The sequence below is a fragment of the Ochotona princeps genome, chromosome 10, assembly GCF_030435755.1.
Source record: "Ochotona princeps isolate mOchPri1 chromosome 10, mOchPri1.hap1, whole genome shotgun sequence".
Classification (NCBI taxonomy): Eukaryota; Metazoa; Chordata; class Mammalia; order Lagomorpha; family Ochotonidae; genus Ochotona; species Ochotona princeps.
The window spans coordinates 49,966,891-49,984,176 of NC_080841.1; the positions used below are offsets into that span (position 1 = coordinate 49,966,891).

Below are 17,286 nucleotides of genomic sequence, written 5' to 3' on the forward strand. Positions count from 1 at the left end.
TGATGCGCACCAGGCAGTCACTCCTTTCAAGGAGCTCCATTACATGAAGGGAAGCCAGCCGTGGCTGTTCTCCATTGATCCAGCAAGCACAGGGCAAGGGACCACAGGAGAGTGGCCGCTCCTAACGCCCCTCGCCCCTGAGCTTCAGTGTTGTCCTCCATTTGTCACATGCTTCTATTCTTTGGAGCAGGTGGTAACTCTTGGCCCGGTGGGGCTCTCTACACCCTGGCTTAATTAGAAGGGAGCAGCAACCTGAAGCGCTTACAGGGCTCAGCTGCGTTCGAGCAGGTTTCTCGGCAGAGTTAAACACGGAAGCAGCACGTTGTCAGCTTCCTAAGGGGGAAAGGCCATGTCTGGGACGCCGAGAAGGGCCTCAAGGTCCCCGAAGCTGCTGGCAGGTGGCTGTGGCTGACCCGGCCTCTGCCCCCAAGGGGGGCAACTTGGAGACCAGCCTCACGGTGAGCACGGCGAGGTGGGCTGCACTCAGCAGGCTTGTACTGCCTTTCCCTCCGCGCGGGCACGTTGGGATCTTTTACCCCAAGCAGAGGCAGGGAGCTACTCATATTTGGCCCAGGGTGGAGGCAGCGCTGTGTCCCGAAAGGGGACTCAGTCGCCCTAGGTGTGTGTGAGCGTGTGCGGTGAGCGGTCTCTCGTGGCAGGCGTAGGACGCCTCTATGGAAAAGCGGCTCAGTGTTGGTGTGGTTGAACCAAGACTCCAGCCAGGTTATATGCAGTTGCGGGCAGTCAGGAAAGCAGGATGAACTTCCTGGAAGAGTCTGTGGAGATGGTTAGCAAAATGGGCACCGCCAAGTTCCCCAGAAAGCAGTCGCCTGCAGTCGCTGCAGCATGTAGCGTAGCTTTGGGCTGGCAAACTCCAAGGCTCCAGTTGTTCCACTGACCGGGACGCCCACCACAGGCCCCTACCTGGGCGGCAACTGCAGAACTGGGGGGGCCTCTGGAGTTTGAGCTACCCTTGTGCAAATACAAATGAACTATTTCTCGTGCTTTTGATCAGTGAGGACTGGGAAGAACAGTCCACATCTGTCCCCTTTCCAGAACAGTGCTGAGTGGTTCAACTTCAGATTTACTCCAAAACCCACATTTTCCATGGGTGTGTGTGCTGCTGGCTGTAGGAAGCCGTCTGTGGACACGTGAGACTAATAGGCTGAATTAGCAAGTCTGGAGAGGAGAGCCCATCAGCAGAATGACAAATTTAGGATCTTTAAAGACATCTGGTCAGCGATGCTGGCGCCCGTGATTGAGTGATTAATAATGGAAAACCCTTAGTTGAGTGTTTCCGCCCGCCCTCGCCCACTTCCCCAGCCAGGGCCCGCATCTGCCTCGCGTGCCTGAGATGTTTCCAGCTGAACAAGGCAGCCATTTAGGCCTCTGGCCTTTGACCTCTGCCGCGAGTTTAGGGTTTCAGTCGGCCTTCTACTTTCCCAGCTTGTCTCTGTGTGCGTCTGATTGGTGGTGTATGGCCGAAGCTCCAGATCCCAGGTACGCCAGGTGCGCACCGCAGGCCACTGCTAGGCGGAGCCTGGCACCTTAGGGCCACCCTGGACTTGCAGCTTGCAGTTCTGCAAGGACCTGCCCTGGAGGACACAGAGCAATGGAGCCTGCCCACAGAGCTGCTGTCTGCCAGCTCCCTCTGTTCTCTGAAGCCACCACTTCTCAGGCCCATCTCTAATGCCGATTTCCCCCCTTTAGGCTCAGGCAGCTGGACAGGCACAGCCAGGCCACAGCCCAGCAGCTGGTGCAGCTCCTCAACAAACAAAACCAACTTCTCCTGGAGAGACAGAACCTGGCGGAGGAAGTGGACCGGCTACGGACACAGGTATCGCGCACTGGCTAGCCACGGTCCTGGGACACTTAGGTGGTTCAATGTCATGATCCTCTTCCTCAGGTGTGCACCTCAAGCAGGCAAAACTTCCGCCTGAGCACGTAGGGGCGGCTCATCGCCTACAAGGGCAATCCCAAAGGTTATGTATATGTGTGGGGGCGGGTAGGCAGAGTGGGGCCATAGCTGTGGGTACTGTGGCCTGACCTTGTAAAGGAGCTGGAGTCTACTCAGGGGAAATCTGCAAGCCACACCATGTGCTGAGCGCATCCTGCAGACAGCACAGCTGCGGAGAAGGGAAGTAGGCCTGCAGTGGGTGGGGTCCGCTTCGCGGAGGAGGGTGGCCTAGAACCACCCCTGACGGAGGGCTGAAGAAGGAAGAGGGTGTTCCCGATTCGCACAGTCATCGTGGGTGGAATGCAGAAGGAGCCTTGTCCTGAAGTAGCCGGCAGGGACGGGCGTACAGAGCGCCCAGCAGTGTCCTGCTTAGGAACATGCATTCTCTTTAAGGGCCTAATCCTGGCCGTCCGGCAGAGAGGGACAGTGCGGCTCTGGGAGGGACATGAAGCGCAGGCAGAGGCCGCGGCTGGCTCCACAGCACCATTCAGGTTAGGTGGAGGGTCAGCGGTGGGACTCAGAGAAGTGGCCAGGAGATTTTGGAGTGTGAACTGGAATCTCTCAGAATGCCTTCTCCTTGTCAGAGGTTGTGCGTTTTGCCCCATCAAGCAATCTGTTAGGATAATGAGGTGGTCTGTGGGCTGGCTGTGGGCTTGCCTTTAATTAGGATTGCACCCAGGTGCTGCCTGCGCACCCTGGAGACTTCACACAGTAAGAGCCTGGAGTGATTAATGGGAAACATGCATCAGGATAAGAAAATGGTGAGGAATTGCCCTGCATTCTCCTGTCAGAATGACCGTGTGCCCGAGTGCTGGGGAGGGGCCTCAGCCCGTGTCCCTCGGCAGCGCTCCTCCACAGGTCAGAGCACAGCTGCCTGCTGGGCGCTGGGCTCCGGCTGCAGGTGCAAACCCGACTCTGCTGTGATCGGCAGGTGGGAACGGATGCTCCGAGGCTGGCCTCACACCGTGCTGCACGCCGACCAAGGCAGCAGTGGCAGGGAGCAGGGCGCACAAACCTGCGTTCTGATAAGCAGCTGAGTTCCTTATGGGGGACGGTGCATTTGGAGAGCCTGCAAAGTATTTGGAGCCAGGAGGGAGAGAATGATTGCAGTTGGATGCTGTCACATGGGCCTCTGAGCCTCAGCTTTCCCATCTGCACAGTGGACGTCAAGGGAGCTGGGGGTTGTGTGGGTGCAGTGTGGGCCGCTCCTTTGGCTCTTGCTTTTACTAAGAAACGTCAGGGCTTTCCTTCCTCTCCTCCCTCCTGCCCCAAGAAGCAGTTGGGAGGTGCCCCTTGCAGTGGGGGGAGGTGTAGACGCAGGGATGGCAGAGGCCAGCCTGTGGGGCGGCAGCGATAGGGTGAGCTGCCCTTGCTTCCTGGGTGTGCCGCATGCCTGACCCCTCACCTAACCACCGCAGCTATGTGGGTAGTTCCCTGACATGGCCCAGACCATGCAGCCCAGGGCCACCGGGGCCACTGGCTGTCTAGGGAGGTGATGAGGCTCCCTACCTGTGACCCATGCCCCAAGTGACACTCGGCCTCTAGAGCCACAGGCTACGAATTTCAGAGCTGAGCAGAGGAGAGCCTCCCTAAAAGGTTGGAGTGCACCACCTTTCTCTCTGAATTCTGGACCAGATCTTGGCAACCGGGCCTCGCCTTCCCACACCCCTCTGCTTCCTGCCTAGGAACTCAGCTCACACCCCTGTGGCTCAGAAGCCCCTTCCAGGAGTTTGCAAAAAATCTGGTGGTTGACAAATGAATGAACGACAGGATTTTCACAAAGCACATTAAGAACAGACAGACAAAACCCTCAACCCTCAAAACTAGCAGGGCTTTCTTTCCTTGCCTGAAGCACCAAAGGATTTCCCCTTCCTGTGCTATGTGACACCTGCCCATCTGGCTCCACTTAAAGGGGCCTTTCAGATATTGTGCCTGGAGATACTGTGAATGGGACAAGAGAAAATGGGTAGAGAGAGATGTTGGCCTTGAGTAGCTCATGCTAGTGGTTAAAGAGGAGGCCAGGCTGTGGTTTCGGAGTCCTTGTGGAGTGTCCAATCCCTACGCCTGCTCTTCTGCAGTGTCACTTTAGCCCCTCCCATCGGGGCTCTCTGTGGACTTAGGCCTTGGAGTGAACTTGAGTTGTCCGCTCAGGTTCGGCGGGTCGCAGCTGGTTCGCCTTGATTGATGCCTGTTCACCGACAGTACTGAGTGGCAGATCAGAGAGACAGAAGTGGGGCCAGCCACGCCAGATTTATTGAAGTATGTCCCAGGGAGGGCCTGGCCCGCAGAGAGCGCGTGGCCCCTCTCTTCCTGGCCTGTGGTTTTTACCGTTCGTGTCCGTGGGGCCTTAGCTGGTGACATGGCCATGATGCTCACGATGGCATTTGTGATTGACATCTGGGAGTTGCATACGTTTGGACTCTGCACGCTGGACTTGCCTGTTTTTGCCTGGGCTCCATTACGTCAGACACTCGCAGGGGCGGAGAACCTTTCTCTCTGCCAAGGGCCATTTGGATGTTAATAAAAATGATCAGTTAACAATCAGCCTGCTCTAGATGTCCTGAATTTTGATTCCCACCTGTGGCTGCCTTGGCAGGGCCGTACCAGGTGATTTCAGGGGCCTTACATGGCGTGCAAGCCAGATGTTCCCCACCCCTGCAAATACAAACTGATTGACAAGATGGGTGGTCTTGGGTGCTCTCTGGTGGAGAGCAGGGTCCTTGGGCTCACCCTGGTGGGGGGTCTTGTGGTCCCTCTCCAATCACTTGTGTCTAATTATCTCCCTGACTAGTAAGCGTGGAGGTGAGGCAGACTGTCTTGTGATCCTAGGCAGGTCTGTGGAAGGACGCCAGCCCCTGGTGTCCCAGCCACCAGCTACTCTCTGACCCCAAGGCTCAGGCACCGGACCCTTACAGCTGCCAAGCTGCCTTCAGGTCTGGTGTAGCTCCAGGCGCCCGTTTTCTCGGCGTATAATCATTTTACAAGTCAAACTAAGAATCTCTTTCTGTGCAGAGCCCAAAAGAGAATGGCTATTTTCTGGTGCAGACAGCTGCAGTGAGGCTGAGTCCCACCCCCTGCTCCACGGCCCTGTCCTGAGCCCACTGCCCTGAAGCAGATGGTGGGGGGTGGGTTTGGCCTTGACCTTGGCCTATGGCCCCTGACAGGAAACATCAAGCCTGTTCAGAGGGCTGATTACTCTCAATTGTTTCTGTTTAAATTCTGAAACAGGCACACGCACGTGTCTAGCACAGGGAGCTTGTGGCCACAGCCGGCCCGGTGACTCTCCTGCCCCGAGCACGCTCAAGCGCAGCAAGCTCGGCGCCTGAGGTGGCACTGGGTGCTGACCACCGCCTCGAGGCTGGCTTCTCAGCTTAGTCTTAGTTCAGGACTGACTGGAAATGATGGTTATATATGCATTTCCTGCTGCCTCTGGCGAGAGGAAAATTTGTAGGATGTTACACTTAAATGTTGTGAAGTGGGGACCCTATGGGACCATAGAGCCGCGGAGGCCCCTTTCGAGCTTTAGCCACGCACCGTCCCCTAGGCAGGCCATGCAGGCTCTGTCGTCAGGGTTCATTCTGGGAGGGACTGTTGCAGACCCTTCATCAGAGCCACTTCTCGTTGAGAAAACAAGAGTCTGAAGCTGATGTGTCGGGGGTGAATCCGTTGGCCCTGTGACTTGTAAGCACTCTTGGCAGCAAATGTACTTACTAATTTGATTTAAACTTGTGCGCGGATCCAGCAGCCATATGTGATTATATTCAGGATCGTCGACATGATCTCATTACACCAAAGGACTCCGAGACCAGAGCCACAAACAAGCACTGGAAGCAGCGGCGCAGTGCTGAGGGAGGAAGGCGAGGCAGGTGGGACTGCCCGTAAGTGAGGGCTGAGGGCTGCCCTGGGCGGGGCAGCTCGGCTTGGCCCAGGGGTGCTGCCCAGAGTGGGTGCCGGGGGCCCCAGTGCAGACTTGCAGGGGGGAGCGCCGACTTTTCCTTGCTCCCTCCAGATCTCCCGGAGATTCACCCTGCTGACTTAAGAGTTCCCACAAAGTGAGCTACCTGCTGGACAGATGGTGCAGGGATGGAACAGCAAATATATTGAACAAAATAAATTTAAAAAGCCTCCTCCTGAACCAAGATTCTTTTTTTTTTTTTGGAAAGAATTCTAAATAGATGAAAACAAACAATTTGATTTCAACCAAATTGTTGTTTTTTTGTTTTTATCCTGATTTTCACCCGAATTGTCAGTCTCAAAAATAAACACTGATACATTCCCAGAAAATATTTTTCAAATAAAAACTGACTCTGTTAAAGTTTGCCCTGATTCTTTCAAAACTGTGTATGAGACACTGTCAACCAAAGTGACTTGCATATTTTTTTGAAATAAACTTGAACATATGCAGCTAAAATGGCATTAACTGCCTGCTGCCTGCGTGTCTGGCCTGACATGAGACCGGGGCTGCGTCTCCAGCAGGAGGCTCCCATGACCCTCGGGGAGGCTTGCTGTAGCATCTTGAACTTCTTGGGTGGTTTTTGTTGTGGTTTGTAACAGCACCCTGTGTGTGTGGTTAATATTGAAAAGCACACGGGCTTCATGCGAGCCAGACTCGCCGCTCTAACAGTTCACTTTGCCCAACACTGCACACTCTGAGAATAAGAATTGTGGAAGCAAACTAAGTTGCATTTTCCGTTGCCTCAGATACGTGCACTCCACTTACTGCTTCCTGAGTCAGACATTGCATTTTGCAATAGAAATTCACAATCAAGACTTTAAAGGGAGCTAAATATTTTAATCCAATTAGACAAGTGAACAAAACACTGAATATTGCATGTGGTGTAGATAAGTGGTTCTTGCCTTTAAAAGACTGTAATTCCATCACATTACAACCCCAAATGTCAATGTTGTCTTTATTTTTAACACTTTGAAACACGAGACAGCCAGAGGCTCTGCTCTCTGCTGTGGGTGACACTGTCTGTCCTTTGGGAATTCTTAAACTCTATTTACCGTGGAAATGGGGTTCCTATACAACTCGGGCACCTGCCCGTGTGGGGGTGTTGTCGCGCCTCAGGGGACTCCAGGGCTGCAAGAGCTCAGAGGGGACACTTGTGTCCAAGCCTGCTCTGAGGTAGCACTGTACATTCCAGACTTGCATGTGCACAGGCGCCCCGGCCTGGCCAGGACGGCAGACGCTGAGCCCAGCTCCAGGGGCTGCTTCCCCCGGAGCCGCCCTTTCCCCTCGACGGGGCAGCCCCGCCTGCGTGTCTGTCTCTTGGTTTCTCCAGCCTCTAGGCTCTGCACCCTTTTGGGGCAGCACAGACCCAGGAAGCACAGGGCTCTTTTCCTCTGATGCCAAGCCGGGCAGCAAGCGGGGGTGGGGGGGATGAATTGCTGCTGCTCGGTGGTGACCTCACCATGAACTCCTGCCCCACTTTGTGGCTTGCCAACAGCCAGATTCCCACAGAGGACTTGACCGAGCTGGGACAGGGATGAGGCACCTGGGTGAGGGGATCAGGCTTGTGCTAGGGAGAGGTGGGGTAATAGGGGCCAAAAGGGGGCCTGGAGGAGCCACCCTGCTCCTGGGCCACATTTCCAGAATTCTGCAGGGCGCAGGGAGGTCACCTGCTCAGCAAGGTGTGCCATCCAGGGCTCCTGGGGCATCTGTTCCATATTCCCCTCCACATTGGGCTTGTTAAGCCTCACAGATCTCAAAGCTGGGTCCCCAGGCAGCACTCACAGCCAGGGGTAGTCTCACCTTGGGCAGTGTGCCTTCAGTGCCAAGTCTCAGCTCTGCCACTTCAGGGCAACTGCTTAGCTCTCTTACACTTTGACTTCTGGCAAAATGAACAGAGGCCAGTTTCTCTAACAAGGAGCTTTCTCTTTACCCGGAGCCTAGCACCACTGGTGCTGAAGCCCAGTAGGCTTGTTAGTGAGCTCGCCGTGGGCCTGGAAGCAGGGTTCTTGTTGCTTACAGACAGAAAGGCAGGCTTGGCGTGGTGCTGTGGGGGGAGCTGGGCAATGGAGGCACAGGGCAGTGGCCTTGCTCTGGAGCGACCTGGGCCGGGGGCAGACAAAGGGGGCAGGCAGCCTGGCAGGTTGGGGAGAGGCAGCAGCAGGAGCTGGGTGCTCACTGATGCACGTGGCTTGACCTGGCCACACAGAGGGGGACAAGGCGGCCAGCCACCACCCTGCGAAGGGAGGAGGTAGGGTGTGCAGTGGCTGCCGAGGGACTGGAAGGAAGGAGGGAAGAGCAACAGCTGGAAGCAGGGCAGGCCTGAGCCTGGGTACCCTGTGGGCAGGATGAGGTGGCTCCATCTCTCTCCCTTGTTGTGGATTGGGAACAAAGCGCCAGCCCAGGCTAGGGTGGACCCCCCACTGCGTGGTTGCCTGGGGAACAATTCAGGTCACCAGAGCAACTCATTTGTTCAACTGGAACTTCAAGTCAAACTTCAGAAATAAATTAGGCCCAGAAGTCAGGGGTGTGCGGAGAGCAAGGCTGTCAGGACTGGGAATGAGAACAGGGACAATGGGTGCGTAGCAGCCTGCTCGCCCAAGGGGCTCTCTGTCCTCTGCGGGCCTGCAGTCCGGCAGAGCCGCAGCTGCCAGAGCGCAGGGCAGCTGCCCCACCTGCAAGGCGGAGCGCAGCCGCCCAGAGCGGCCCAGCAGGGGACAGAGGGGGAGAGGGTGCCCTAGGGCACAACTGCAGGTGGCGCATGGACCACTCTGCTCTGCACAGCACTGTGCCGGGCTACTGTACCCGCTTCGTGGAAGCAAGCCTGGAGCTGGGGGAGCTGTGGGAGCTGGGGGGTGTCAGAGGAAGTCTTTGTGACCTTGGTCATGCCTGGGGCAGCACTGAGATGAGCCTTACTACAGACTTGCCCAGGGAGACGTGTGTCCGCCCACTCTGCTGAGCACTGCAGAGGGACGCTAAGTGCTCGCGGTGTGAAAGTGAAGATGAACTCTGGGCTTTGCATCAAATTGATACGGCAGAAAATCTGCAGGGATGGCGAGAGCTGCTCTGCTGTGGGGAGACCATAGGTGGACCCCATTTGTCCATGCCAAGGGGGGGCCCCGCCTGCAGCCAGTGCCCCGGGGGACTGGATGGTGGGAACTCACAGGCACCATGGGGAGCAGTGGGCAGGTTCAGAACGGGCAGCAGTCTTTCCATCTCCTTCCGGCATCCAAGTCTGAATCCTGTGGCTCAATGTTCAGCCTGGCTTTCCCTTGACATACCTGTTTTGTTCTCCATTTACCTTTGGCATCAAGGTCATTGCAGAGTGAAAGGTGCCATCTCAGGGGCACTGAGGCAGCCTGCCTCACCTGCCATTTGCCAGCCTTGTGCCCAGCCAGCCCAGGCGAGGCTGAAAGGCAGCTCTGCTCTCCATGGGGACCATGTACATGATGGTCAGCCCAGGTCGGCAGCAGCCTGTGCGCCATGGGTACCCGCCAAGGACAGGAAGGGAACCCCGTCTGCTGTGTGGCCTTCTAGAGCCTGGCAGTCTCCCTGTGGCCCCTGGGCAAGGCCTGCAGCACACATGGACCTGAGCACTCCAAGGGAAGGTGCTGCCTGTGCCTGGCACAGCGCCAGTGGACTGAGGCCAATTGCAGCCTCCTGGAGTGGCCCCCACGCACATCGCACAGGGCCAGGCCATGCACATTATACCCAGTTGCCCTGTGCCCAGACCATTCACCTCAGACTTGTCTACTCCAAAGTGGACACTGTGAAATCTACTGGAAACTGAAATGTTAGCTTCCATTTTTTCTTTAAAGGCAGTAGGAGCAGGCTTGTAGCTTGGCATTTGAGTCTCCCCCCCCCAATTGCATGTCAGAGTTCCCGGGGTTCTATCCAGTCCTGCTCCTCACTGCCCCAACTACTGAGGGCATTTGGGGTGTGAGCCAACAGAGGGGAGCTTTGTCTCTCACATAAGAGTTTTAATTTTGTTTTAAAGGCAATAAACTGTGCAAATTTGGACTTCAGGTTCATTCACTGTCCTGGCATGAAACTCCTCAAATAATCGGGGTGAACCGCGCTGACCAGAGCACCCCCCCACGGTTCTGGTGCAGGCAACCATGTCAGAGGGTGGCAGGCCCACTGTCTTCTCCCGAGTGGTTGCCAGCAAGAAAGCAGGCTGGGCGCCTGGCTGCGCTGAGTTCCTCTCATCTGCTGAAGTGAAAAGTGGAATTTGGGAAATGTCTTAGTTTGCCTCGCCTCTGGAATTCAGACTCCCAGAAGGGACCATCGCCATCCCCAGGGCCCCGGACAGCTGTGGCAGCAGAGCAGGTGTCCTAGCTGCCGGCTCCACCCCCATGCACAGGAAGTTGTTTGGACACAGACATGTTATCTGCGTGAGACCACAGCCCGCCAGATCCCAGGCTGCAGCATGGCACAGGCGGCCTTTCCAACTGGCATGTTGTAATAAAGGTCCACAGCTAAAGCTTGGGATTCAGTTTATACAGTTTCTCCACCAATTTCTCACCTGTTTTCCTTCTACTTGGATGATCTACCCAAGTCAGATCACTTTTCGGAAAGCGGATTCCAGGGCCCGCGTTCTGCCGTCCTGCCCGTGTCCGAGGCAGCGCTGTGTGGAGCGCAGGGGGTTTTCAGACTCCAAGCCCGACACGCAGTCACTACCCCTGTATTCACCCTGCACAAGGACTCTGGGCTCAAGACGGGGCACAGATGTTCAGTTTACGTGTGATTTCCTCATTTAAAGCAAGAGAAATAGTTTTCTCCCCAAATTTACAAAGTTGTAAAAGGAGACTAAACCAGCAAATAAGCAGACAAGTCACAGTGAAGAACATGATCTATTTAAACTGACTTTTTATTTTTTTTTCCAGTTACCCAGCATGCCACAATCTGATTGCTGACCTGGATGAAACAGAGTGAAATAAATGATTTACAAAGAGGTATTTACAGTCATCTGATTTGTACTTATGCCACAGCGCAGCACGACCTTGCCAGGGGGCAGCACCGGGGCTCCCGAGGGCTGGCCCTCACTGCCAGGCTCACGGTCGCTGCCGCCTGACACCAGGACAGTGCCTCCTGGGTTTCCAGAAGCCTCTGCACTGGGATGCTAAGTGACACACGTGAATCACAATAAATGAACTCTTTAAAGACTTGAAGAATGAGGTTTCCTTTTTGCCTTGTAGTGATGAACAAAACACTGAAAAGGCACATTTTCACGAGGCCAAAGGGTATCAAGGGCCGAACTTTGTCCTTGCCATTCGTTCTTCTTCCCTTCCCGTGGTCTGTGCAGCGCCCTTCCTCTGTGTGTGCCTCCCATCAGCGCCCTGCTCCTTTGCGCAGTGCAGGAGCAGGGGCCTCCCTGGCCTGCCAGCACAGACAGGAAAGCAGCTTTGGCTTGATGGCGTCAGATTTTTTTTCCTCGATAACGCAGTACTTGAGAGGAGCCTAAAAACGTACTTGGTGAAATTAGAAAATTTGTGTAATTTATCAAATATCTGTACACAGACTATTTTGAGTCTAAAATAGTATTTCTACTATACACAGTTAAGCCCTCACATGCTTAAAGGAATAAACATGATGGATGCTGAAAGCTTTGCATTGTATGTGAGGATGACAATGGAACGCTAAAGGCAAGGCTGTGCTTGGAACAAGTCCCTGGCCTTAGGTGATTCCCCCTAGCCAGCAGCTCACCGCCACCACCACCATCTCAGCCCAGATCCCACGCGACTGCATGTTCAGCCTTGCCTCTCAGGGTCAGGGTTCGGAGGCGGTGCCATGACACGCACAGAGAACACTTGAGTCTCTCAAGTGTGTAAAAGGTCCAAGCCTGAAATAGCAGAACTTCTATGCAGATTCAGAAGTTTCTCATTGCATCAAATGTGCTAGACATGAAGGCTGTCACATAAGATATTTTAATTGTCCTTGGTTCTCTTTTAGGTATACTGTGAATAAATTATACATATTCTAAAAATAGCACCTTTAAAGAATTATAGAGGTCACTTTAGTTTAGCCTCCTGGATCTGTCAACCCCAGTGGTTCTGAGAAGAGTATGTGCAAGAACGCCCTCCAACTGGGCTGACACCCACATACATGCCTGACTGACCCTGGCCCCCAAAGCCACTCCTCACTCTGGCTTCCTCCCGGAGCAGAGCCAAGGTTCCACACTAGCTTCATGAGGTAAAATCAGAGAAAGGCCCCGTCCAGAAGGAGTCAACAGAACTCACACCGTAGTCCAGCCAGCCTACCACCCATCGCCCATGCCAAAGTTTGTTAATTTGCTATGAAGTGTTAGAAATCTACTTGAAGACAGGAAATACGCAGAGCAGTACATTATCAGGAAGACATCAGTGATGAGCTACACGCCTTAAGAATCCTGGGTTCGAACCGCTGGGTGTGAAGATGATTAGGGTGTGGTGGGTCAAGCCCTACTCCATCCCTTGCTGCCCAGCAGGCCTGTCTGACACCCAGGGCTGAGGGGTGGGCAGCTCCCCAGAGGGAGCAGGCAGCCCTTCCTCAATCTACACAGCACACTACTGCCATTTCAGTGAAGGAAAATCCTCTCGTGGGTTGTGAACTACAAGGAGTTCACGTCTTTTCCTGTCACATTATATACAGGGTAAGTGATTACCAGGTGGGGCTATTAAAAATTTTTCCAGGAAGGAAATTTAATTTTCTGTGATTACAGAACCATATCCAACAACAATAAAGAGAGAAGTAGCAGATTGACATAGTGCTTTATTTAAGCTGTCTGTACGAAGGAAAATAATGTGCATCCCTATCATATACGTGTAAAAATACTAAGGATGTACAGTGTACAAAAACAGTTTCTTGTAGTTATTTCACATCCTTGTGGGTCATATACTTAAGGAAATAAACAGTTTTAGTATGACCAACAGTAAGAGTAATACAGTTCTTGGGTTCATAGGTGCATCTGCTTAAAATCCTTAACCAGATAACTAGATCTTAACCAGATAACTAGATCTTGCGCGGATCTAATGAAAGAGCTAGCAAGGTCAAGAAATGTCACAAACTATAAAGCTACAGGGAGGTAATTCAATTACCAATTTAGAAGTTTTCTTTTTTATTTAAATAAATACATTTCATGCTTGCCTGTAATGCACTACCAGGAGCAAGATAAGGAAGTTCTACTGTAGACAGTACAAACAGTAGCAGCAAAGTGTGTACACTGAGGTGTGAGAGAGCGACCCTGCAGTTAGTAAGGAAGGCCCTTACCATTGTACTCTAGGAGAAGCAAGTGGCCCCTGCAAGAACAGTCAGCTTGGAGAAGCCGGAGATAAGTATGGGACATGGAAAACAATACTGGAGTAATGCTACGTAATTAGTGTATAGAAAGCAAAGCTGTGAGCAACTCTGCCAACACTCCCAGCAGAAATGGCCAGTTCCCTTCAAGATGGCTGCGCGGGGGGAGGGGGAGGACAAGCGGTTCAGACTTCGTGCTGGGCTGTGGGGCTGGAGTCCCCGGAGTCTGACCTGTGTTCTGATAAAATGGTTCCAGGCTTCAAGTCTTCTGCCCACCAGGAGCCCAAGCTACGGCTACGGGCAGCACAAGGAAGTCGAGTCCTCTCCCTCTACACTCCTTTCTGTTTTTCTATTATTCCTCCATGCCAGTACATTGAGATCTGCAGTGGAAATACAGGATTCTCAAAAACAAAGCCAAGAAAACACCTGCATGACATAATGGAATCCAAGAGGGTGAAGTGAATGAATGAACCTCAGGCACAAATGCAAGTCAGCTGTGGGAGCAGTCAGCCCAGGGCCCTGCCATTCACCTTCAGGAATTCTCCCTGGCCAAGGTCATGGAAATCATCTTAAGATTAGCAGGGGGAAGGGGAACCGAAACAGGAAGCTATGAGCTTAGTGTAGGGTGTCACGCTTTCCCTCTAAAAGAATAAATGCTTTGAGTATCAGCTAGTCCCAGCTTCCTTCTCAACCTCTCACCTGTTCCCTCCTTCTATGATGGATGCAAGACAATTTAAAGGATCAACCTTCTAGCTGCTTTCTTGTCAAAGTGAAACATTCAACATGATTCCAAGACTGGGAGGGGAGAAGGAAACTAAAATTTACTGTAACTTACTACTCAATACTAAGAACGACCTTCACTCATGTAGAAATATGAAAAATTAGGACAAAATCTATGTCTGACTATGTCTTAGCTGCCTTGGTAAAATGCCCTTCAATCCCCATCGGCCCCAGAGGCCCACCCACCGCCAGCAGTGGGCTCCGAGCTACAAAGCTACCCTTGGCGTGTCAAGAGGCTAAGACATCTGCATCATGACTAGGATTCATTCCACTTAGAAAGTCACTTACTCTTCTACACAATGCGGTCATGTAACACTCTGCCATGCTATAGTCTTCCTTTCGGGAGCTGTTAGATAAACACAGCTGCATCTCCATGATCACGCCATGGAGGGGTGGCCTCCTGTTTGCCACAGGAATGGCCCCCAGCGCCTTGGACTTCATTGGCTGCTTTGGAAAATGTCAGCTCCTAGCACCAAAGGGTTGAATCTGAAGATCATCATTAATGAAGGAGAAAGATGAGGTTTGCATACATGTCCCGACAGTGAGAAGTGTTGGAATTGGGACATGAGTATATACAGAAAAGAAAAGCTGGAGGTGTTCTTTCTTGGTTTGTTTTCCCTGATGGCTTAATTGAGTAATAAATGTACCATGATCAGAAGAGACACACCAGATTCTTACCCTTCACTGCCTACTACGTAAATATTCAAGTTGTGTTCATTTTGTCAAAGAAACTTCCTTTCTTACCATCATTCAGTTCTCGATTTTCTCTATTACATTACGTTGCCAGGCCATTATAACATTTCAGTTCTTAAATGAGCAAACATAAACCCCTGCTTCAGTAGCCCCTCCCTTGGCATGGATAATTGGGGATTTTCTAATTTTCAGCACCAAGGGAGTCAAATGATACCATCCCTTTTTCCAAAGCCAAATTATACTACAAAATGTAAGAGCCTTATATGTATTTTTTTCCACCCAGGAGGAAAAGTGCATGATTCTCATAGACATGTACATTCCTTGCACACAGGTCAAATGAAACTGCAGTAAGTCTATTTAATCTAAGTTGGAGCTGCATCTGCTAACATGACATACAATTCTCATCACTAAAAAATAAATACTACCGCAATATAAACAAAATCAAAAGGACAAAGTTTTAACATCTGAGAAAAGACTAACTCACGTAGAACTGAAAGTAAAAAATTAAAACTAACAGGCAAACACCTGTTTGCCTTGGTGAATAAATTTTGGTGAAAAGCAGGATCACTGTATCTGTCTACATTCTTCGGCCATCAGAGGTGATAAGTGTCAAGACGGGAAAAAGGTTTCCAAGCACAGGGGAAAGGTTCTTCGACACAAGCTGCATCCTAAGACCCTCTCCATGACTTTGTGCATAGGCTCTCGTGTCTTGGTGGAGCAACGGCCACTAGCCTGAGAAGTTAGGACGGTCAGCATTGGGACGCCGGGCTTCCTCTGCAATAGCCAACAGGAAATTAAAACATAATATCTGTATCTCAGCCGTTGTTCAGTCCTTCTCCAACGCTTCCTACCAAGTCCCAGCCCAACCTTAGCGATACATCACCGACCGTACACACCCATCCGATGTACTTCACAAAAGCTCTCCACAGGCACATCACCACCCTTCCATAACTGCTTGTTCTGAGTTATAAACTAGTTCTTAGTCTAATTAGATTTTGATTTATCCTCTAGAAAGTTAAAAAATGTACCTTAGATCAGCCTATCTCATTTAGCCCTCACTGTTAGGGAAAAACAAAAACTAAGAGAGAAAAGGTGACAACTGGTGCACAAATAAACATGGTGGGCTCATGACTTCCAAAGATTGCAAAATTACTTCTTAAAGTTGCTATAATAGTCAGACAGTAGCAGCAACAGCATGAGACCTTAGACTGAGATAGAATTTCATGCAAAAACAAAAACCAGAGTGTGTTTACGTCTGTGTTTTCCTGTGGGTGAAAGGTGGCGAGGGGGAGGCCCCTGGGCCAGTCTGGATGTCAGAAGGTGCCCCTGCTGCCTGTCAGAGCGAGGACTGGTGGTGCTGTCCGAGAATCATTTCAGTAATACATCTAAGATGACAGTGAAGTAGCAGAATGAAAGTAACTTATTCTCGTCCGCTTGCAGAGTAGGAAAACTGAGGGAAGTGCGGCCGCCTCTCATTGTCCATGCAGTCCATACCATCCTCATCATCTGTGGGCGGGAAACAGCGATTTTAGTTCTTTATTTATGGTTCTGCAACATTATCTCTCATCTATATTTCCTTACCTCCTAACAGGAAAAGCTAACAGGGGCAATTGTGCTCATAAACCTGTGCTTAACATTAAAGTATACAATAAATTATACTTTAAAAGTTATCTTATTTTCATAAACCCACATTCCACCAAGAATGATTTCATAAAAAATGATTTCATAAAAACATATCCGTATGTCAAGACTCAGTGAAACTGAAAAACCACTGAGGAAAACAGTTTATAAGAAAGAACAATTTTTGGGACCAGTGCAATAGGCGTAGTGGTTAAGGTTCTCGCCTTGCAAGCCCGGGATCCCATATGGGTGCCAGTTCTAATCCCGGCAGCCCTGCTTCCCATCCAGCTCCCTTTTCGTGGCCTGGGAAAACAGTCGAGGACGGCACAAAGCATTGGGACCCTGCACCTGCGTGGGGGACCTGGAAGAAGCTCCTGGCTTCTGGGTTCAGACTGGCTCAGCTCCAGCTGTTGTGGCCGCTTGGGGAGTGAATCATCAGAAAGAAGATCTTCCTCTCTATCTCTCCTCCTCTCTGTATATCTGACTTTCCAATAAAAATAAATAAAGCTTAAAAAAAAAACAATTTTCAATAACTTTTGATTTTGTCAAGTCCCACAATGACAAAATTAGCAAAGTCAATGAATTTTGCGACACCAAAAAGTATCTTTACAGAATCCATTAACAAATGTCTTCAAGGCTCACACTTCTTCCTGACGGTGCCCTGGGTGTGGCTGCTTCCTATGGAACTGTTTTCAACACCTGCCATCTGCCTTAGCTCATCATTTCCAATTTTCCTATGATAGGACTTCAAACTAGAATACACACAAGAAACAGGGAAAGGTGTTGCTAGCTCAGCCCTGCTTAGCAGGAAGCACGCAGGGCAGGAGTGTGCTGACAGCCGGCTGCTCCTCCCCCAGGCTGCCTGCTGCCCTGGCTGGGCTGTGGCACAATCCTGAGCTGTCAGGATGCTCTTCCTGCTTGGAGGTGACGCGCTCTCTGAGTACCTGCACTGGGCTGAGTTCCACACAGGCCCCACTGCCAGAGCTCTGAACAGCATCCCCAGTCTCTG

At 51.7% G+C, this 17,286-nt stretch overlaps 2 protein-coding genes across 4 annotated transcripts in view; one reads left to right on the forward strand and one right to left on the reverse strand.

The window, feature by feature from the left end:
* SDCCAG8 (SHH signaling and ciliogenesis regulator SDCCAG8) overlaps nucleotides 1-10,865 on the forward strand; it is a 221,153-nt gene extending 210,288 nt beyond the window's left edge. Inside the window, exons 17-18 of the mRNA XM_058669413.1 lie at nucleotides 1,711-1,837; nucleotides 10,796-10,865. Coding sequence (XP_058525396.1) covers nucleotides 1,711-1,837; nucleotides 10,796-10,825 — 157 coding nt within the window. The 3' untranslated portion in view covers nucleotides 10,826-10,865. The remainder of the gene's footprint in view (nucleotides 1-1,710; nucleotides 1,838-10,795) is intronic.
* Nucleotides 10,866-13,393: 2,528 nt separating this feature from the next.
* The window catches only part of AKT3 (AKT serine/threonine kinase 3), a 261,075-nt gene continuing 257,182 nt past the window's right edge, over nucleotides 13,394-17,286 (reverse strand). For all 3 annotated transcript variants that reach the window (XM_058669410.1, XM_058669411.1, XM_058669412.1), the window contains exon 14: nucleotides 13,394-16,163. In XM_058669410.1, coding sequence (XP_058525393.1) covers nucleotides 16,078-16,163 — 86 coding nt within the window. In that variant the 3' untranslated portion in view covers nucleotides 13,394-16,077. The remainder of the gene's footprint in view (nucleotides 16,164-17,286) is intronic.